This window comes from Perna viridis, chromosome 10 (assembly GCF_037379345.1).
Source record: "Perna viridis isolate PV_CMFRI_1.1 ecotype Kerala chromosome 10, ASM3737934v1, whole genome shotgun sequence".
Classification (NCBI taxonomy): domain Eukaryota; kingdom Metazoa; phylum Mollusca; class Bivalvia; order Mytilida; family Mytilidae; genus Perna; species Perna viridis.
In genome coordinates this window covers 39,954,133-39,977,264 of record NC_142454.1, presented here as the reverse complement: position 1 = coordinate 39,977,264, position 23,132 = coordinate 39,954,133, and the positions used below count along the sequence as shown (strand labels likewise).

General features: G+C 32.6%; 2 protein-coding genes, 1 long non-coding RNA gene and 1 pseudogene across 3 annotated transcripts in view; 2 read left to right on the top strand and 2 right to left on the bottom strand.

The window, feature by feature from the left end:
- Positions 1-5,898, bottom strand: part of LOC148605745 (BTB/POZ domain-containing protein 6-B-like) — a 39,669-nt gene extending 33,771 nt beyond the window's left edge. Inside the window, exon 1 of the mRNA XM_088550111.1 lies at positions 5,790-5,898. The gene's annotated coding sequence lies outside the window, so the exon portion shown is untranslated. The remainder of the gene's footprint in view (positions 1-5,789) is intronic.
- On the top strand, positions 612-4,262 carry LOC148605746 (BTB/POZ domain-containing protein 6-B-like; annotated as a pseudogene).
- Positions 5,899-8,661: 2,763 nt separating the features above from the next.
- Positions 8,662-10,706, bottom strand: LOC148605744 (uncharacterized). Its single transcript, XR_015915950.1, has 4 exons — positions 10,542-10,706; positions 10,278-10,354; positions 9,327-9,644; positions 8,662-8,931 (listed from the first exon to the last, which is right to left on the bottom strand). It is a non-coding gene; the product is annotated as an uncharacterized LOC148605744 (long non-coding RNA).
- Positions 10,707-13,550: 2,844 nt separating this feature from the next.
- LOC148605743 (chorion peroxidase-like) lies at positions 13,551-23,083 on the top strand. The gene is made up of 8 exons (XM_088547615.1): positions 13,551-13,638; positions 15,466-15,540; positions 17,085-17,232; positions 18,765-18,955; positions 19,625-19,810; positions 20,970-21,018; positions 21,471-21,571; positions 22,779-23,083. Exons 1-8 carry the CDS (start codon positions 13,551-13,553, stop codon positions 23,060-23,062), a joined length of 1,122 nt encoding a protein of 373 aa, XP_088403741.1. The 3' UTR covers positions 23,063-23,083.
- Positions 23,084-23,132: the final 49 nt, after the last annotated feature.

Genomic DNA, 23,132 nt, shown 5'->3' with positions numbered 1-23,132 from the left:
TCTGGTGGCAATCGAAATTTCTCGACCCTATTACCCTTGTGTTCCATCCTTTTTTTTCATTTCATGTTCATTTTATCATCTATTTCATGTTCATTGTCTGAATATAGCTGAAATATTGCAGCTCGGACGTTTAACCCCAACAAACAAACAAACAAACAAACATTGAATATATTGCATGTATTTCAGTACGAAAGCGTATAAACCCTGCTTCATCATAAAGCATGCTGAACCAGATTTGAATGTGCTAACACACAAGAGCAAACGCAAATTATCTATCTATTTCATGTTCATTGTCTGAATATAGCTGAAATATTGCAGCTCGGACGTTTAACCCCAACAAACAAACAAACAAACAAACAAACAAACATTGAATATATTGCATGTATTTCAGTACGAAAGCGTATAAACCCTGCTTCATCATAAAGCATGCTGAACCAGATTTGAATGTGCTAACACACAGGAGCAAACGCAAAATACAGGCTAAATCAGCAATCCCTCTACTCATTAAAACTATGCGTTGAAAATGGAACGGAAATAGGTTTTCCTTTTTAGTTAATGAGGTAAGGTTTTTAGTTCGGGCATTGGCTACTGGTAAGGCAATATCTGTTCGGATGGAAGACAAATCATTGCCGAAATGTATGTTGTATATGCTCGAGAACGAGATTATGTGTGACGTCACCATGGTTGTTGGTGAACCCAGGACAAAGATTAAAGCTCATAAGTACATGTTGTCAAGTTAAAGTCTAGTGTTTCACACGATATTCGAAGGTCTTCCAGCTGAAAAGGCGGAAATAATACCAGATATAGAATAAGATACCGATAGAAGTTTACTGAGACAAGTTAACAAAGAAAAAATTACTTTATGCTTTGTGTTTTTATTCAGCATTTTACATTAAATATTATGTAAGCATCAAAGTAACTTTGATCTATTCCATTCTGATTCAAGTAAAAGCTCGATAATCTTTTGTGAAATTGAATATGATACAAACATATTAATGATTTTAAGAGTTATGTCTCTTACCCTAGGTCTACATCCTTAAGTGTATATTAGAAAATCTAAGACAAATTTTCAGAATTTATGAAAAAAATATTAAATTTAACACTAAACATTTAATGTCAATTTCAATGATAAAAAAATATAAAACAACTATCCATTAACATTTTGAATCTGAGATAAATTTGATATAAAGAAGTTGTAACCTGATTATGTATTACCAACAATGTTTTTTTAGATATGTTTTTAAACTTTTTGTAAAAATATGAATTTTCAATTTTTTAACTTTAATGTTATATTTTGAAATATATTTAAAAAAACAAAAAGAAAAAAAGAACCTGAAGCATTTTTTTTTGTATTTTTTTTGGCTACTTTTTATACCTCATTGAGGCAAAAGTCTATTTTTAAATTTTTTATTCTACGAAATTCTTCTTTCTACAGAACGACGAAAACTGACATATGTATATGTCATAATGTAGCCTAATGTCTCAGCTTTACAGTGGTACCAAGGAAGTTGTGGTAACTCTTAGGGTTTTGCGGTACAATAAAAATGTACCCCTACCCTGCCGAAAAATCGCTTAACTTTTTTTCAATGTCAAAACCCCTAGATTATTTCTACCTCAGTAAAACATGCTATTTTTTTTCTGTTTAGAATTATCACAATGTATACTTTTGGAGTTCTTTTGATAAATTTTGATGAATTTTGGCGATTTTCGTTGTCAAAATTTATCAAAAAATGCGAAATGTGTGATTTTCGATTTTTAGGTCAAAAGTCACATAAAGTCGACTCTACAAGTTTTTGCTCACATAAAACGTTTCAATCTTGGTATCATTCATTATATAATTTAATTTTTTACATAAATGACTCTCGAAAAAATAATTTTCCAGAAAGGATTTTCAAAACAGTAACATTTTTTGAAAATCCTTTCTTGACAATTAACGGATCTGAAAGCTTTTGGCAACAAAAAAAAAATAGTTATTGTAGACAAATGCAATAAACACATTTAGTGATAATATCTTGCTCTGTATAGAGGGTTCAGCAGGCCCTCGATGCTCTAAAGGTTATCTTTTGTGACTTTATTCCGTATTGAATATCGTTATGATGACTTCTTCCTCTGTTGTGCCGTAAAGTATCCAAACAAAATTAAGATGATATATATTTTCATCAAATAAGATCGTAATTAAACATTTGTCTGTTCTTTTACCTTTTTTATTCTTGTTCAAACTGACATATCATGTTATAATATCAGAAGTTCTTCAAAATCCTTTGTTTCGAATCAAATAAAAAATCAATATAGCATGTTATTGGTTCATTGTAGACTTCCGGACATTAACAATCAGAAATGTATTTACAATACAATAAAAATTAAATGACTTGAAATAAAAAAAAATAAATGAGCGAATTATTAAACGGGGAATAACGCAAGACAATGCCCAACGTTATTTTTTTTTATTTCGATTCGTGCCGAATTCCTGTACAGGCATGAGAATCATATGGATTGCATCGTATGATCGCTATGGTGTATCCATCTGCACAAAAAAAAAATGATTTATTCAACTGGACATAGTTTGCCTTTCCGCATTTGTCTACCCCGGACTTGACTTTTTATGAGCAACTCAACGGGTGTTTCTAGAAAAGCAGAAGACGCTTACCCTACCGGTGCACCTGGTCCATGCTCCCAGTTTTTAGTGGAGTCCGAGTTGCTCATTTGCTTTTGTTACTTTGTATGTATGATTTTAGTTACTTCATGTTCTTTGTTGTGTATGTCTGTTTTCCATGTCTTGTCTTTGTCCCTGGATTACATTCTTTTGATTATCGCTATAACCTTGGTTCCCCTGATTACTCTCTAGCATATGAATCGAGCACATATGATAATAGTATGCTTCATCAGTTTACATATGATTATCGCATGGTCATCATCTGATAATCATTTGTTTTTCACAAACATCTGATAATCATATGTTTTAAAGCCAAAATTAACATATAAAAATCATATGCCCCTATACTGCAATCCTTATCATTTTCTTATCTTTTAATTTAATACAACGTATTTATTACTATTCTGCACACTGGTGGCCCCCGATAGAAACGCTAAATTTAACATCTATTTCATCCATTGGCGGGAAATTGGGAGGAGATTAAGTGTTAAGTATACTGCACAGTGGCCGTATATTACCAATAAATATACAGTCAATGCATATTGGTTTGTCAAAAATAATTATTGCAACGGATGCTGTAGTTTTTTATGCTTAACATCTGGTTTCAGATTTATGTTTGGATGCGTGTACTTTTCAAATGAAAACACTTGTATTTAAAGTGACATTTTTGTCCGTCTTTGATATGGTCGTTTTTAAAAAAAACATCACTTTGACTTTTTTATATTGATTTTGTAGATACAGACAAGATATCAATAACAGAAAGAAATGTACAGGACATATTTTACGCCTCGTTTAAATATATGATTAGGAATATAAAGAAAAAAATTGGAAACATTCTGAAAGAAATTGGAACGTCAGATCATGCAGCAGCAGCGCTAGACGCAGCTCTAAAATACAAATTTCATGATCTGGAAAAGAACTTGATATGCACATCTATGAAGAAAGCATAGAAATGTTGTAAAAATCCGGTTCCCATGATTGTTCTGAAGAATATGTTTGCATTTTTTTCTTAAAATGGATAACAGCTGAATGCACTAAGAAGGGTCTTGAACCAAGTGGGGATAATTTCAGGGAAATTGCTCGGAATGTGTTACATTTAATAAAATTCCCTGTTGTAGATATGCAGTATTTTACCAACGATATTGTCACTTCTGGAATTATGTCATCTGAAGAAATAATAAATGTCTGCCAATCACACTTAGCTTGGAATGGAAACAGCTTGTTCCAAAGAAATCCTAGGTACCCGGTTTCGAAACGAAAGGTCTATACAGTAACCCGAAATAACAGTATAATGCCAAAACAATTTACACCAAACGTGAGACAGTCTCTTATGCTGCAATCAAACACTAATACCTGGTTGGAAGGGTGGTAACATTCATTTCACTTCGTGATTATTCATTTTACACAGTTATTGATATGCAGGATGTTTCAGAACATGTTTCTTGTAATGCAAACCTCAATATATATGACAAAACGATGACCTCATTATTACTCACCCAGTGGCAATCTTTCTCAATTTTACTAATCATAAATTTGAACTAAAACCTCTTACAGCTGTTAAGATCAAGGCTAAAGAAAATTATACAATTACTCTATCCACATATGTAGAGAAATTCGATTTGTTACAGGAACATATTGTACAGCATTAGTTGAAGAAGCAGAAAATGGCGTTAAGATAACCTTTAAAAATCATCAAAATATGCTTCAGACACAAACAAATACCGTGGTCAATTTAGTAGGTTCTTATTTAGTGTCAAGGTTCCATCAAAGTCCGGCATCAAAGTGAGATACGGTAGGAGAATACACAACGTAGTTTGCTATACTCGGATTACATCGCACCGATAATCATTTCTTATTTGTGCATGTATAAAATGCAAATCAATAGTGCAATAGTCATTTTTATATTTACTTATTGCAAGTCGTTAAAGCAAGTCTTGCAAAGAGACAATATCACCATCACATGTCAACCTAGATGGCGGTCACATTGGGGTAAGAAAGAACAGAAAATGTTTTTCTTGGAATCTTTAAGCTATTTTAACTCGGTAAATACCTGGATTTTTTTATCCAAGAAATTACCGCAATTAGCTAGATTCTTTAATCTCAGTTTCCGCTATATAGATGACGTATCGTATCATAACTCATACGTTATGCCAGAGCTTGCCGAAAATACGCAGACTTTTTGTATCGCGCCAGAATTCTAACAAATTGGCTTCTGGAGCAGGGTTATGTTGCTACAAGATTGTAGTCATCAGTACAAAAGTTTTATGGTCGTCATCATGAACTCGTGGATCGTTATGGTGTATCCATCTGAGCCATGAAAACTTATTTGTTCAACGTGTCATAGTTTCACTTTGCTCTTTATTCCTATACGTCATCCATGGCATCTAATTATAAAAGGCTATTGCACAACCTCGAGATTGAGGACTTCAAGGCTTAACCACCTGACCGTTCTTGCAAAAACTCACCATTCAAATATGGTCCTTCTGGTCACGTCGTTACGGGAGATTTAACCATCATCGAAAACGAATCTCTGAGTAATATCCTTTCTAAAGGTCCCAAGTACCGTGAACCACGATCCATAAATTGGAATTATAAATTTAAAGTTCCGAAGGATGCTGTCGAGGACTCTGCAAGAAAATGGATAAAACGCGACCAAGAAGACATTGATTCTCTTCCAGAGTGGTTAAAGGCTGGGAGGTCTTTAATGTTGAAACGAATGAAAGTTTTAAGTAGGTCAATGAGTGCCAAGGCTACATCAGTTTTCAAAGATCCCGATGTAGCAAAAACATTGTCTACTAATCATGACAAATATATTGTCGTACCAGCAGCAGACAAAGCCCAAAACAACATTGTTTTTGTCTTTAAAACGTTTTACATCCAATGTTTATTATCAGAGGTAGACGTAGAAAATATTAGTAATGATAAGACCTATACTGGTACCACACTCTCCAAAGAAAAAATTGTGGAAAACCATAAATCTGTGGTATCCTTTTTCGGTCTCTCTACCAAGGACGATTGTGATTTACCGTCCATGTACTGGTTTCCTTAACTCCACAAGAATCCATACAACGTTTCATAGCTGGATCTATAAAATGTATCAACAATCTCTTTCAAAACTTTTAACTTCTATACTCACAACTGTCAAAGAGGGTCTGCAGTCCTACCACAACACTTGTTACTCCCGTAGTGGTATTAATTCAATGTGGATCCTGAAAAATCCAGAAGATCTTTTGGAGACAGTCAGTTCAAGACTATTATCTGAATATAATAGCATTAAAACCTATGATTTATCAAAACTGTATACATGTACTTCTATTCCCCATACTCAGTTAAAATGCCGACTTAAAAACATTATACATCGTGGCTTTTTCCGAAAATGATTGTACACCTAGATACAAATATATCGTTCTTGGTAGAGATTTCTCATACTTGGTAAAAATAATTCCAAATCATCTTCCAAATATACAGAGGAAGATGTTTACAAAATTCTGGAATTTTTAATCGACAACATATTTGTCCAGTGTGGGGTACGCGTTTTTCAACAAACGGTCGGCATTCCAATGGGAACAAATTGTGCTCCTTTACTTTTATCTCAGTTTCCGCTATATAGATGACGTATTATTTTTAAACAATCCTAATTTCGGAGATTTTATACATCGCATCTACCCGAAAGAACCTGAAATAAAGGATACTACAAACACTGTGAAGTCAGCCTCGTATCTTGACCTACACTAAGCATTCGATGGTAACGGAAAACTATTGACCAAATTTTACGGCAAACGTGATGACTTTTCATTTAGAATTGTCAACTTTTCTTTCATCTGTGGCAACATCCTTTCAGCACCTGCGTCTGGAGTGTACATATTGTTTGGACTCTCTCTCAAAAAAAAAAAAGAAAAGAAAAAAAGTAGAACAATTTCCGAAATTGACAAATGAGATTCTGTACTATTTAGTATAGTCCGAGTTGCTCATATACTTTTGTTACTGTGTATGTATTATTGTAGTTACTTTATGTTCTTTGTTTTTATGTCAATTTCCATGTCTGGTCTTTGTCCCTGAATTACATTCTTTTGATTACCGCTATAACCTTGATTCCCTTGATTACTCTTTGAACTTGATAACGAAAAGCAATAAATCATGCGATAAAAACCAAACCGGACAAACACAAAATTACTTGAAGATTTTATAAGAAATAAAATGTACGTCTTGGTCAACGTAGTTACACCATATCACGGCTTTAACAGATAATAGATAAATGAGTTCAATCGAAAATATTTACATTAGGTATAGCCGGACCTGCGTAAGGACTTTCGAGTAATTCAAATATAAGACATATTTAAGACAATGTTATTCAATTAAATATAAACTAAAACTAAAAACAAAAGAAGTTTTATGAGGCCAAGCCAAGGTATATGTATAAGAGTAAAATCGATTATCAACATATTGATATGTGCTATGATTAAAAAAAAACATTATCAAACACGTCCACTTCCGATAGACGATAAACTAAATCTTACCTTCCCGGACATGCGCATTTGAACTAGTGATTCAAACGCACTTTCAGGATAGCGATATAATTAACAACTGTAAAAGAAAACTGTTGTGAAGCCTATGACTTAGCCGGTTTGACTACTTTATTGCGACTGAAAGGTACTATGTTCAGTAAGACGTTACTCCGGCAGGACGTTAAATCTAATTGAAGATATAGAGAAAGGAACATATATAGTGAAGTATATAAAAAAGTATGATAACGACAAAAAGTCAAATTAATGACCAACATCGCCTGACAGTGGGCAGACGCATGTCTGCGATAGGCCAAACAAGTTTTATTATGTCTTAACTGCCTCCTTCAATGTAGGGTACAAATGGATTGAAACAACAAATATACAAAGAAAAAAAATTTCACTCAGTAATATATCCAATTATCCTTTATAGAATACCTCAACATATAACATATATAAAAAATGAGATAGAAAAAATATGAGATAAAGAACTCTCACTGAAAGCTAGCTTAGGACATAGTTAAGAACGACAATACTACCCAAATAACCAGAATTAGAAAAAATGACAATCTCATTAAATATAACTACCTTTCCTTAATAAGTTTATGTAGCAGTGACAAGTGAATGTGGGTTTCAATGAGATTGAATTCTTTTTTATTCCCTAATGAGTGACTGTTTTTACTATGTCATTTACACATATGGTTCAGCATAAACATGCAAGTTGTAGTAGATGAAATTCACCTGTAGTAGCGACCATGACCTGAAGTACTTCCTAAGCCATTTATTTGACAGAAAGGATGACCTTTCTGAACTGGCTGTTCATCTGCTGAGATGGAAGGAAAACCAGAAATGAGTAACATTTGTTTTTCATTTATCTAGAATTCCACGTCTTAGCGTGACAGGTCAGCTGAACTTAATGTCTCATTACATATCAGTAGCTGGTGATTGCTTCGAAAAATAATTCCTTCTAAGTTTGTTATGTCTTCAAGATGGTCTTGCATATGCTAAATGGCTTGAAGTAATTTGAAAACTCCTAATTGTAGACTGCCAATACAGTTGCTGTTGTAAGTTGTACTCAGCACTTAGATTGATGGCGTGGAAAGAAGTTTTGTTACAGCTGAGGCAATAATATGGACAGTCACATCCATGACATCTTATGAAACTGCTGCAATTTCCTATGAAAACGATGACCGGATGTCTTTTCTTCTCTTGTGCATAACTTTTAAATTTCATAACTGTAGGAACACATTGTAGATAATAGATTAAATGATGGAATAGAGATTATTATTATTTTTGCGTTTCGTTTTCATTTACATGATGTCGAAAACCTGTCTAACCCTGAAATCATTAAATTAATTGCAAAATATTCTTACTTCTAACACCAATATTTAGTTACAAGTGTTTTCGAAGGTTATGAACAATATACCCAATATTTTATAAAATATGCAATTAACAAACTTGGTCATAGTTTTCCTTTCCTCGTTTGTCTACCCCCGGACTTTTTTAAGTGCAACTTGGCGGGTGTTTCTAGAAAAGCAGAGGACGCTTACCCTACAGGTGCACCTGGTCCATGCTCCCAGTTTTTTAGTGAAGTCCGAGTTGCTTATTTGTTTTTGTTACTTTGTATGTATGATTTTAGTTACTTTATGTTCCTTGTTGTGTTTGTCTGTTTTCCATGTCTGGTCTGCCTGGATGGCATTCTTTTGATTACCGCTATAATCTAGGTTCCCTTGATTACTCATTCTACGATAATTTGGTATTGAATTTGCTTATTACCTGCAGAAAAAAAAAGAATATAGCGAAGCGTAATAAAGATCCCACCGTATAGCCTAAATGTAAAATTTTAGATACTTTTAGAGATCATCAAAAGTCTTCAACAAGTCTTCTAACCTTTTAGTAAGAATAGCAAATGAAACAAATTTTCTATATTAAAGCTGAATACTGTCAGAATTGATACATATACATAAACTTTAAGGTTTGTTATTACCAATCACGTATTAGTTCAATGAAGTGACATGAAAGTATTACTTACAATACTATAGATATGGATCGGATTATTATTCGGTAATTTTCTTATTACCCATATTCACACAGAGACTAAGATTAAGAAAAAGAAAAACATATACATTTCTTACTGTTCAATCGTAAATATATGTATAAATATTACTCACTAAATATCCTTTTGACATGACTATATTTATCCTCTACTACCGACTTCCGCTACAGGACACATAGGGTTTGCACTGCCTTCCGATCCGCTGGTCAGTCCGGCGAATCAAATTGCTGAACTTTTTTCATGATTGCTGATATACATTTCATATTTCATGCATTGCTTCACCATTACAAGTTACAGATTAAGTTTGAATTGTCTTCCAGTCAGTTTACTTTTTCTGAGTTATAGCCGATGGACTAAGAAAATTTATCTATTTTTTCCCTATTTTTCCTGGTCACAAATTATGCATAGAGTTACGATTCGTTTTTGTCTGCATCTGAAAGAAATAAATGTAAAACAGTACTTGTATTGGAAAACGTCTCATCAAACCATGCGGGGATGGATAGAGGGTTTGGGGTTGTGGGATGTGATCGTGTAGGAACATTCAATGGGAAGAATGGTGGAATACGTTTTTTTCGAGAAATTTATTGATAAGAAGAATGCACTTAATGTTATTAAAAATAACATTTAAATCTAAAAGATTTTTAAAATATCAAATTTAAAATGACAATTTACATACTTGAAGACGAAATAAGCAATGAAGATTATTTGGGGGGTGGGATTTTTCTATTGGAATGAGGAATTCTAAATGGAGATTGAACATTATCCTTCCCTCATCTAAAGTCTACCCTTGCTGGTGGTGTCCATCGCCGGTTTTTCCAAACATTCATTTTCCTGGCAGCCTTTTTTTTTACCTGCTTGTCCTTCAAAGTCGTGCTGATTTGTTCACCTGTATGACTCTCCTGAATAAGTTATGATACTTCCATTTTTGTTCATCTTTGTGCTTTGTTGGTCACCTCATTATTAGCAATAACGTTTATCAGAATCCTGCCCTTAAGTAACGCAGAGACGCATTCTCGTTCAAAACTCTATGATTTTAATGATAGCAAATGAATTCTTGAAACCTTACCTTGTTCCATTATTGATATTGTGTCAATTGAAACAGGAAAGGGTAAGAAAGAGGTGCCTGACACTCTATATGTACATCTACAATAACAAAACCTTCTGATTCAAACTCAGTAAAACGCAATACATCGACCTCTGTTAAAAAAGAGTCGGAACCGTGATCGATAAATGATCGAAATTCATACGATTTACAGCATTCAAGAAACGTTTATCAGACTAGATTTTTCAAACATTTAAATTTTCAAAAGTCTAAAGGAAAACACTATACCTTATAAATGAACATAAAAAAATTCCGTCAAAAGGTGTATGCATAGTTAAATCACATAAGTGCACTACTCTGAAAAGTACAGGAATCAGCTGTCAATCATGTGACCTTAATCTTAGAGGTTATCATGTTCTTTGTCAAACACAAATACAACATACAAAGTATGTTATATTCGTTAAATTAAATGATTAAGAAGTGATCAATTTGTATCAATTCACTTACAATAGGTACATATGTTTTACAAAATAAACAATGACAAAAGATTCGTGACCTAAACAGATCAATTTGTAACTTTTCACGAACATATGACGAAAGAGTTGTTTTCCACATCTTACGATAATTTTTTTTTCTAATGTGATTAATAGGCTTCCTTTTGACATAATATATGGAAATCCATATTTTCTGTCAAAAAAAGAGCAAGACTATAAATATTATAATATTTGTACGATACTATATATAATGTTATAATATTTGTACGATAACTCTCTGTGTTGTAATTGAAGAACTTCTAAGGTCAGTTTGTACAGTAATCAACGACATTGATTAAGTGTTTTTCTTCAAACTTGAATATGTTAAAAAGTAAAAAAAGGTGACTTGTCTAGGTTATATACATTGCACTCATTTGAACTCTTCTTTTATTATTTGACATTAACTGACATTTCATCATTTAATAGATGATGTTACTGATATAACAATATGCATTTATCTAACTTTTACAAAAGACTTTTTACATTTCTGCAACTTTTAAGATGGTTTTTGCGTGGAACGGAAGTGGCCACATATCTGTTGACTCAAGATATTTTTACATGAGTTGTAACTGACAATTATACACAAAGTATATGAAGCACGAGAGTAACACACATGTGGCCATTGTTAAAAGAGAGAAAAATATATGAATATGAATTTCTAATACTTATTCCAATTGTATGACTGTTATGTTTTCATTTTGAAGATAGAACATTTTTTCTAAGGGTTTTGTAGATTACTATTCATGGGTTAATTAAAAACTTAAATATTATGACGTCATATGTTTTTCTAACACAGACTCGTTGCTTTGAAATTATACAGACGACTTTTGTTTTATGAAATCATCTGTGGTGTTTCAGACTTAATTTGTATCCCGATTTAATCTCAGATCATGTTTTCGCATATTAAATTGATAGTCGTGGGTTAGCACTATCCTGATTATATAAGTTCACTTCTGTAAAGCATTATTAGCCCTCTACAGAAGACTTTAGCCGATGCGAACTAAAGGTTTGCATTCCTTCCGTCCACCATCAGACAGACCAGTATTTCGCAATTGTTTTTAACATGCTAGCAGATGTTCATATAATATTTGATACATTGCTTTATCATAAAAAGTAGCATATAAAGGTCAGTAAAAGTAAGATAATGCTTGCATAGATAAAGACTTTGATCTTCGAAAACCTTTTTCAGAAACTAATATAAATGGTGCTGCACATTTCAAATAAAAAATAATCAAAGAGCCAAGTTTATAGTGGTAATCAAGAGAATGTAATCCAGGGACAAAGACCAGATATGGAAACAGACATACACAACAAAGAACATTAAGTAACTAAAATCATACAAACAAAGTAACAAAAGCAAATAAGCAATTCGAACTCCACTAAAATATTGGAGAATGAACCAGGTGCACCGGTAAGGTAATCGTCCTCTGCTTTTCTAGAAACACCCACTGAGTTGCTCATAAAAAGTCAAGTCCGGGGAAGACGAAAGATGAAAGGAAAACTATGACGCGTTGAAAAAAAAATCAGTTTTCATGGTGCAGATGGGTACACCATAACGATCCACGAGTTCATAATGACAACCATAAAATTTCTGTAGTGATGACTTGAGCAATAAAACCCTGTTTCAGAAGCCTATTTGTTAGAATTCTTGCGCGATACAAAAAGTCTGCGTAGTTTCGGCAAGAAATATTGAAACATTCTTGCATTAATTCTTAAGTTTAATTTTATCAAAATTTTCTGTAAAAAGGCAAACTATACCACAAGTTTTTGTTTTGTCTAGCACACACTTTAAATCTGAGGACTACTAGCATTTAAGAATTGATTTATATTAGTAGAACAAAAACCGAAGTCTTTTTTTACTGTATATTATCGATTTCCAAATTGAATCTGAAACAATCATGATGCATTGTATTAATTAAAAAAAGAATAAATAAATAAGTGAAATAAAATAAATTTTCCTTTTATAAAAATGAAGATAGCTGAATGTAAAATTTTTCAAGGACGGGAAAAACTTCCTTCTTTAACTCCAACCATTAATGAATGGACGTTTAATTTTCATCTACATTCATCAAATGGTTTGTTTTAAAAAGTACATGTACATTGAATGTCTCTATAGTGGACATATTGCAAGATATTTCAAGTTATTAGTTTCACATTTAGACTTCGTGTAAAAAGTCAAGTCCGTTGTAGACGAAAGAGGAAATGATAAAGATATACATGGGCCAACCAAAAATATATTAGAAAGAATTTTCCGATTTAACAAAATCATAATACTGATAATCAAGACATTGACAAAAATGTCATGACATTTAAAGTGAATACAAAGAGCGTTATTTTTGCTACATTCTATATTAAGCTATAATGTATCCTAGGTTCTACGTTTCATGCTAAACTATATCCAATTAAAATACGATTATTCTTGTCCACTACATGTAGACAATATTTCTGCAATATATGTTGTCATCTCCAGAATTACACAGGCAAATGTGCCACACATGATAACCATATGGTTTGACTCCTATGATTATCATAGGAATCATGGACCATATAATAATCATATGTTTCAGTCTTTCACGAACATATGATTCTATATGTTTTTGAGCCAAAATTAACATATGAGAATCATTCGATAATTATGTGACTATATTACATTAAATATCATATGATTATCATATTAATCGAGCACCAGATCATAATGGCACATTTCGGATGCCAAGATTAAACCAGGATAATGTTAGGATTACAACACAGAGAAATCTGAATAATGATAACACAGAACTTCAAAGAGAATAGAATGGTTGACGTGGATAAGGTCATTAATGTAACCAAGATCTTAGCGAAAATGAAAAGAAGTAATCCAGAGACTGAGACAAGACATGGAAAACAGACACACACACGAAATAAAACAACGTGAAATAACGAAAACATTACGTACAAGATAAAACAAAAATAAAAGTAAACGAGCAAATGGTATTCTTCTAACAACAGAGACCAAATTCAAATAGGCATTATGGAAGTTTTAAATCGAGGTCAGAACATAAAGAAAACCGACTTTCTAGTTAGTTTGCTAATTAAATCAAAACTACTTAAATTTACAGGAGACAGTATTTGTTTTTAAAGTTTTAACCTCATGAACGAATTACTCCATAGTACTCTTATTTGTCACCTTTTACACATTAACACGGTCTCTTTTAATTTGTCAGACAATTATAGAATACTCGCTTCATGATTTTCATTCTGTCATTCGTGGTCTAATTTTCATATATTGTAATAAATCAGTTTTATTTCACTAATTTGTCGTTCTGTGAAAGAATTTACTTTTTCAGTGGTTTTATAGTAATGAAATGAATCAATCAGTATAATTTATAGACGATAGTATATTTAAAATCAAATCCCTTTACGAATTTAATTATTGTTAAGGTTGATAACTGTATAAAACGTTCCAGGTACATTAAACGTTTACAAAAGCTAATGAAAAAGATGATACTGAAGTTCGTCGTTGTTTCAATTATTGTGCTTCTTGATTATGAGAGGATTAATGCAATATTTGGTAAGAAATTCCAACTGTATTGATTTCAGATGTCTGGTATTTGTGTCATTTAAGGTCTAAGCACAATTTATAAAGTACATGTGTATTTTTAAAATACAACCCAGGACATATTGTTTATAAGAACATAAACATTGAAATGATATTTTGTTTCAGAATAATGAAACGTCTTTCATTTCAGTCATATAAGAGTTGCACTAAATTTCAAATGTACAGTGCCAAACAGTTCTTCTTTTCTTTAGTTCTTAATTTGCAACGTTTTCAGAAGACCTGATTCTCATATTTTTTATGTTTATTTATAACATTAATGTTAACGTTTAATATTGTATTATCTCGGATAAGGATATTCTAAAAACAGTAATATCATATTTCATTAAATTGTGTACAGTAGATTTTGAAATGAAGACTTTAAAGGCAATAACTGCAACATGAGTCATTGATCTTCACCAAAATTACACTTTTACCCTAGCCAGAATTTGGTTAAACCTTACAGTTTTGGTGATATTTGAAAAAACTGCAGTTTGACCCCTATATTCTATTTTTAGTAACCGATCAAAAACCAAACGGTCATGTTTTTATAAATACCCTTAAAAACAATAATATCAACTTCTGTATAGGATTTTATGGAAAGAATATCAAAAACCGCAAAAATGTCCAATAAGTGCAATAACTCCTTCATTATGGTTAATACTTTTACTAAGTCAGAATTTGGTTAAACTTAACGGTTAAGGAGATATATGCTAGGAAACAAAACAACTGTTGTCTGACCCCTATGTTCTATTTTTTGTAACGACGGCCATGTTTGTGACCGATCAAAAATTCGAAATCATTTTGTGCAAAATTACTCTAAGAAACAATTATATTAAGTTTCATCAAAATCCATTCAGTAGCTTCAGAGGAGAAAATGTTCGAAGAATAGTTAACGAGGACGACGACGGATGCCAAGTGATGGTAATAACTCACATGGCCAATGCCCAGGTGAGCTAAACAGGTCTTATAATATTATAAATTAAAGACGTGATAACAAATCAGTACTAGATGGTAAACAAAATACATTTTCCATGTATTAATAAATTAATAACTACTAAATAAATTCAAATTATGTCTATAATTAACATACTATGTTTTTCAGATGGTCTGGCTCATTCAGAAAACCTCAACAATGTTATTCAAGAGGCACTGCATATTGTGGAACATCGTCGAAACGGTAGAAACATTCACTCATCGTAGATACTGGTATCAGGGAAAATTTTATTGGCACATTTTATTCATTGATGGCATAATGAATTTATTACCCATCAACTGATAAGTGTACTGATATTTCAGTGTATATAATATGAGTTAGGCACAACAATAACCGAGCATCGCACGGACACTATTTTTACGTTTGTTACGTCATTGAAAAAGGGCGATATCTAAAAGGAGTGAGAGAGGATATATGGGTAAACAGTAATTTGAAGAGAAAATATTATTATTCGTGGGGTACCAATTTTCGTGGTTTTCGTGTGTAGGTCTAACCATGAAATTTGTTTCCCAACGAATAGGAGATTCTTATTAATGTGTATACTGAAAACTCCAAAACAACGAATTCAAGAGTCCACCAACTTTAGTTTATTCCTTGATCCACGAAAATTGGTATCCACGAAATAAAGAGTAATCAAGGTAACCAAGGTTATAGCGGTAATAAAAAATGTAATCCTGGGACAAAGACCAGACATGGAAAATAGACATATACAACAGAGAACATAAAGTAACTAAAATCATACATACAAAATAATAAAAGCAAATGAGCAACTCGGACTCCACTAAAAACTGGGAGCATGGACCAGGTGCACCAGTAGGGTAAGTACTTTCACAGTAGTTCATCGTACCGGACATAGACACTGTTAATTAATTCTGGTCATTGTTTTCCTTCGTTTATGAAATATACATATATTTTAATTTTAATTTTGATTTCAATTCAAAGGATACTTCCTCTTTGAAGTCACTTAAATGACCAATATGTGCTGACCGATCTGATACCTATTCCAGTTAGCCGGATGTCTTTCGTCAGCTTCGCATGCTATGCGCTGTATTACTTCTTTTTTTTTTCTCGCACAATTTTGTTAAGGATTTTTCTAACTTCTCACATGTAACATATATGGCAACATTCCATGAGCACCTGCATAAGGAGTTTTCATATCAAAACTCATACGTTATGCATGAGCTTGTCGTAACCACGCACATTTTGTAGTGTCATAGTTTTCCTGACATCTGTCATCTACCCAGGACTTGAAATTGTATGAGCAATTTAGCGGTTGCTTATAGAAAAGCAGAGGACGCTTAACCTACCGATGACCTGGTCAATGCACTTAGTTTTTAGTGCAGTCCGTCTTGCTGATTTTCTTTTATTCCTTTATTATTGTTATTTTAGTTTTTTTCATGTTCTTTGTTATGTGTGTCTGTTATCCTTGTCGGGTCTTTGTCTCGGAATTGCATTTTTTTTAATTTCCGCTAGATTCTTGGTTTTCTTGATTACAAATTGAATAGTTACTTGAAAAATAAAAAAGCAGCAGCAGAAAAAAAAAAGTTTCAGTCTTCTTTATTTGTCGTTTAAGATTAAAAACTTTGCTGTGAGTTTCATTATTAATTTAGGTGACAATTTTCGTCACGGTAAATCTAGGGTTAAAACTTTGTTTTCTGAATAAAATGTCATTCATTACCTGACTACATTTTGTATGACTATGTAAAGTATATTTTCCATAATTACAGGTTACAGAGGTAGACAAATGGAAGGATCGATGACTCCAGTAGATACTCATGCACAGATAGCAAGAATTCGCGAGGAACCTGAAACAGTTCGAATACTCGGGTTTATAGCAGATGTCATTGAGACTGCTTTAAAACTGTACACTTTGCGGTATTTAGACATTACATACTTTAGCATGTAAACAGTGTAATTTTGTTAATTTTGAACCGTTTGACTGTTTGAACCGTTTTAGCAATAACATTTTTCTTCGATCCACAACAACCCGTATGAGATAAGTTTATGTTGATGTTTAAGCAACTGTATAATTTTTTCCTTATACAGAAGTTTTATGGACGTCATCATGAACTCGTGGATCGTTACGGTGTATCCATCTGCACCATGAAAACTGATTTGTTCAACATGTCATATATTCCTTTTCCTCTTTGGGCCACCCTGGACTTGACTTTTTATAAGCAACACGGTGGGTGATTCAAGAAAATAATAGGACCCTTACCTTACCGGTGCACCTGGTCCATGCTTCCAGTTTTTAGAGGAGTTCGTGTTGCTCATTTCATTTTGTTAATTTGTATTATTATTGTGGTTATTTTATGTTCTTTGTTGTGTTTGTATGCATCAATGTTTGGTCTTTGTCCCTGTATTACATTCTATTGATTTCGGTTATAATCTTGGTTCCCTTGATTACTCTTACAGAACATATAACCAGATCTTAGATTTTCATTTGGGTGTTGTGCTTTCGATATAAGAAGTTATTTAGAATGTACATAGAATCAGTATTTTGGAAGAGTGATCGTTCTTGATGTGGGTTGATTTATTTAATTTTAGATGGAAGTTATAGATTGTACATACAATTAGCATCTTTCAAGAGTTTTTGGTCTTAATTTGGTTTTATTTAGTTGATTTTGAGGGAGGTTAAAGTGTAGTTTTCTAAATATAGAAAGGACTATATTATTACATTAAAAAATTGCATATGTAGACCGAAAAAGCATTCTTTCTACAATGATTTTTTTTCTACACCATTATCACTTAATCATAGACAATGACTAAATTTTATATCATCTGGTACTTCTGGTAGTTATGGATATATATTGTAATCTAATTCTTCTTTAGCTTACACACGTTTCAAGTCATATCATTTTATTTGATACTAATGTAGAAGCGACAACCTTTGTTACTTGAATAAGATAATAACTGGTATCATAAGGTTAAGACAGTTATCGGTGGTAAAACTATAGAAGCCACTATCTTTTAAACATCAAAAGCATCATTATTGTTTTTGAATAATGATGTGACATTTGTTTCTATGTTTGTTGGCTGAAGCAATATTGTTCCTTGAATTTAAATTTATTGATGTCCATGTTTACACATATATCATTTTGATATTTAGAAAAGATTTCAATATATATATAGAAAGGTCTGAAAAATTCCCAACGATGTTAGAACTGTCAAATTTGCGATGCAAGGTTTTGGTCGTTCCCTCCGCGGGACTCGAACTCGTACTGCTGTGACATCTATGACAACACCGCCTGCACAAAGTCCAGCGCCCTAGACCACTCGGTCAGCTAGGCTAGCTATATACCCTAGCTGGCCGAGTGGTCTAGGGCGATGTTTTCCTTATCTGTCTTTTTGTTCAAGGGTATGTTAATATCATGTTTTTCTTTATATCCATATGTCTATTTTTGCAGTTACAAAAGGCTTCCAGATCCAAATGTTTTTAAACGGTATATGCTACCTATTTGCCCACAAAAAGTGATATCTTGTGATCTACATAATCGATATCGAACTCCACAGGGCGTTTGTAATAACCTAAACCATCCAGAATGGGGGTCGGCATTTACACCCCAGGCACGATTTCTACCACCTGACTATGGGGATCGTAAGTACATTTTCTTTAATAATTTATGCAATCCGTGTTAAAAATGTACAGGCCAACAAATTCTTCTTGTATTCGAATGAAATAAAACACCGTTCTTTAATTATTTGCGTGGTTATATTATTGCATATATTTAGTTCTTAGTGTTTCAAGTTAAGTGTTACTTGAAATGGTAACTCAACTTTCAATATGTCAAAACAAGCCCATAAAATGTCTTAGCGTATAAGGGAGCAGACAATATATTTATAATCCGTAAGCGGCTGTTCATCCCGTAGCCCTTTAGCTTTCGGTTTGAAAAAGGAATGTTAGTATTGCGCAATTAATTTAAAGTTACTTTCAATTGCCATATCTAGTATGTAATTGTTTGGCCCTGAACAAAACGCAGTGCATTATAATTCCGTTTTATAGTATTCATTTTAGACAAAATACCTACAAACCGGAAGTAGAGTAAATGAAAGTCAGTTTGTACAACGGCAAATTTGTCGTCTTAAAAACTTGACAACTCCTAAAAACACTGACTAAACGTCCGACAACAGTCCGACCTGAGACTTGCGAACAAATACTTCTAAACACATTTATCAGAGAGCAGAGTTTTTATCCCATCCGTTCACACGCGTAACACACATAACGATATTAATATAACAATATTATGTATTTTTCAATTGTTTATAGAATACAACCTAGGATATATTCCACGAACAAAAAGTGTAACAGGACATTTGCTGCCAAGTCCACGTGCCATTAGTAAAGCAGTATTCGGTGCGATTAGTACACCTTCAGACCCAATTTACAACCTAAACTTTATACATTTTAGCATAGTTAATGTATGGGATCTAGCATCAACGCCTTTACAAAAAGGTAAAATGTTAGTTTTTAATTATTTTAAAGCAATTTTGAAATTAATGACTCTCTTACTAATGATAAAGTATAACATAAGCAACAGTCTGTCTGATCGTCATCCAAAATAAAAATCTTCAGTGTGTTTCAAACTGTAGTAATTTTATATAGGGTCGTTGTTCTCTGTAGTGTCTATTTCTAGAATAATGAAATCAACGATTTGTAAATTCGATTGACAATCAAGTCATAAAGTAGCAGTCAATTTAAGAAACACGCATTCTGTAATATGTGACACCCCCCCCCCAAAAAAAAAAAATAGAAAAAGGCTACACATTTTTATTGATGAAAAGTATAATCATTCGTTCCAATCTGATTGCTCTTAGTAGATAATTCACATTGAAAATCCAATGGTTTTTACTGTATTTTGGTGTCATTTACAAAGTAATCTCGCTTAATTTTTAATTATAAAGCACATTCTCTATGTAATATATCTTATTAATAGCGGTTGTATGAAAAACGATATGTTATTTTCTGCTTCCTATTAAAATTTTAAACAAAACATAAACAAACAAACAAACAAAAAACAAACAAACAAAAAAACCCCCAAAAAACAAAAACAAAAAAAACAAAAAAACAAAAACAAACAAAAACAAAAAAAAAACAAGAAACAAAACAAAAGATGGCTGAGAGAAGTAGAGAACTCAAACCCTACTTGGTTAATGCTCTAGGCTTTTTGTGGAAGTGAAATTGAAATAAATTGATTTTCGATCTAAATTGGTACATAACATGTCGGCCTTCATTTTAATTTGAAACTTAACAAAGTTAATATAAAAATATAACAGATATCAAGTGGGCAGACTCTCGTGGTCCCAGGTTTATGTTTCCAGTTTTTAATGTAGTCCAAGTAGCTCATTTACTTTTGTTGCTTTGTATATATTATTTTGGTCATTTTATGTTATTTGTTGTGTGTGTCTTTTTATCAGGTCAAGACTTTTTCCGATTTTCTTTTTACTTTATTTTGGTATCCGTTAAAATCTTGGTTTCCTTGATTACTCTTTTAAGATATTGATGTTTCGTTAACACCTAAATACATGCATTCGGTAAATGTTTGATTTAAATTAATTACTTGAAATTCCTATATTAAACATATATCCTCTTTAACTTACATTTTCCTATACAGATAATGGTAGGACAATTGTATGCTGTAATGGAGACAAACCCATAAAAAGGTATGTACAAGCAAATGACATATTTAATTCATCAAATCGTGTCAACGATCCAAATATATAGGCATCGCTATATGACTTCAATATCGCTCGATTTGTTAGGAAAAATGCTCATTGGAATGTTAGAAAAGATATAGAATGTATAAAATGTAAATTTGCAGTGCAAATTAATGAAATTATCATATAGACTAATTCTACCTAAATAATACTAGACAAAAAGTTTTCTTGATTATGATGGTATTAAAAAGTGAACTTTCATCGTCAAAATAGTGGGTTATTTCAAATTCAAAATTTCAAATCGCCCGCTGTCTGGTTATTACAGTGACTGACACTTAATGCTTAAATAGAGTTAAATATTTATTATTCTCATTTGTAAAATTCTCAAAATGTATTTTTGTTTTTTTTTTGTCAACGATCAGTTCCTTCATTATCTGTGGAAAATTTATATATTTCAGACCAGAGTGTTTTCCAATTTTTACTCCACCTGGAGAATTTAAGACAACCTGTATGACTTTCACAAGATCTGAGTTAGCGCCCCCACCGTGCTGCTACCCAGGTAATTTATAAAAAAATTGAGATTTTGAATTTGAAAATCAGTCAAAAGAATTTTTGTAAAGGTATGTATAAAGTTGAACTAATAAAAACGACTTTTATTGGATGAGTTACTACCATCATATCGTTTTATAACGGCCACCATGCCTCGTGTTTTTTTCAGGGGAAATTGAACAAATTCGAGACTCCCAAATGTTACAATAAATGCTTGTCAGTATCGTTGCTGGTACTAATCTGAAGTACGAAATCAACAATTTCACAAAAACCAGCAGATAATGCATAGAAATGATGAAATATAAACTGATCAACAGGCACGGTCGCCAAGGTGATATACGACCATCTGCTTTCCAAAGTGTGTGTGGAATGACTGCCTCAGTTGGTTAACATGTATGATAGTGTGCCAAAGTGCAGGTGGTAATTGGGTCGATCTCAAACTTACAAAAGATTTAAAAATGTGGAAGTCATATTTCTTCTCCCTGAACCATGGAGTTTTCATATCACAACACATAGGTAATGCCAGATCTTGCTGTAATTATACAGACATCTAAACTGAAAAGTTTCTGGTCGTCATTATGAACTCACAAATTGTTCACTTTGAAGGATTTTCCTTTCCTCTATCATCTACCCCGGGTTCGACATTTTATTGAGAAACATGGCAAGTATTTCTAGAAAAGCAGAGGACGCTCTGTACCTGATCCATGCTCTCAGGTTTTAGAGGAGTGCGATTTGTTCATTTACTTTAATTTTTGTGTTTTTTGGTTATTTTATATTCCTTGTTGTGTGTGTCTTAAACCCTTGACTGCATTTTTTTTTATTTACACAGCAATCTTGGTCCCCTTGATTACTCTTTCCCACAGTGTCAGAATAACATGTCCAATTTGGTAATATGCCTATCTGTGGTCCTTTGAGCAAGCCAGTGTCTATTAAATTGTTAAAACGTTGTTGCTTTGAAAGGCATGAATTATCTGAATGATTCAAACATCTACCAGTCAAACAATATATAGCGAATTAAACATCATGTTAAAAGTGTATTCCATGCATTATGATTGTTATTAATACAGTGTAAGATTTCTCATATTACACGCACATATCTTGTGGATTGTCAATCGTACGCACTGGAATTGAAATTCGTTAAGAAGCATTTTCCTCTCAGGTAATCAAAACAAACAATTACATTTGTAACAAGTATCCAAGTATTTGATTTGTTTCAGGTCCAAGGAATCAAATGAATATGAAAACATCTTATTTGGATCTTAACTGGGTGTATGGATACACAAAACAAGGAGAGGAAAGAATTCGTCGTTTTGGATTTGGTAAGCAGTATTTAACAAAACATGTTAGATTTGTTTTATCATTTGTGAGATATATAATCAGTCAACCGTATATTGAAGGAGGTAGACTTGTGGTAAGGGACACAACTCCTACAAATCATTGGAACGTTAGTATTCAGCATTTTATACCAATGTCATGTAAGCATCAAAGTAACTTGGACTGATTTTATTCTGTTTCAAATGAAAGCTTGATGGCTTTGGTGAAATTGAATATAATACAAACATATCATGGAT

Coding starts and splice junctions, on each gene's coding strand:
- LOC148605743 (XM_088547615.1), top strand. CDS start 13,551: ATGATAACACAGAACTTCAAAGAGAATAGAATGGTTGACGTGGATAAG. Junction 13,639..15,465: donor CTTAGCGAAAATGAAAAGAA/GTAATCCAGAGA, acceptor TATGTTTTTCAG/ATGGTCTGGCTCATTCAGAA. Junction 19,811..20,969: donor ATCAACGCCTTTACAAAAAG/GTAAAATGTTAG, acceptor TTTCCTATACAG/ATAATGGTAGGACAATTGTA.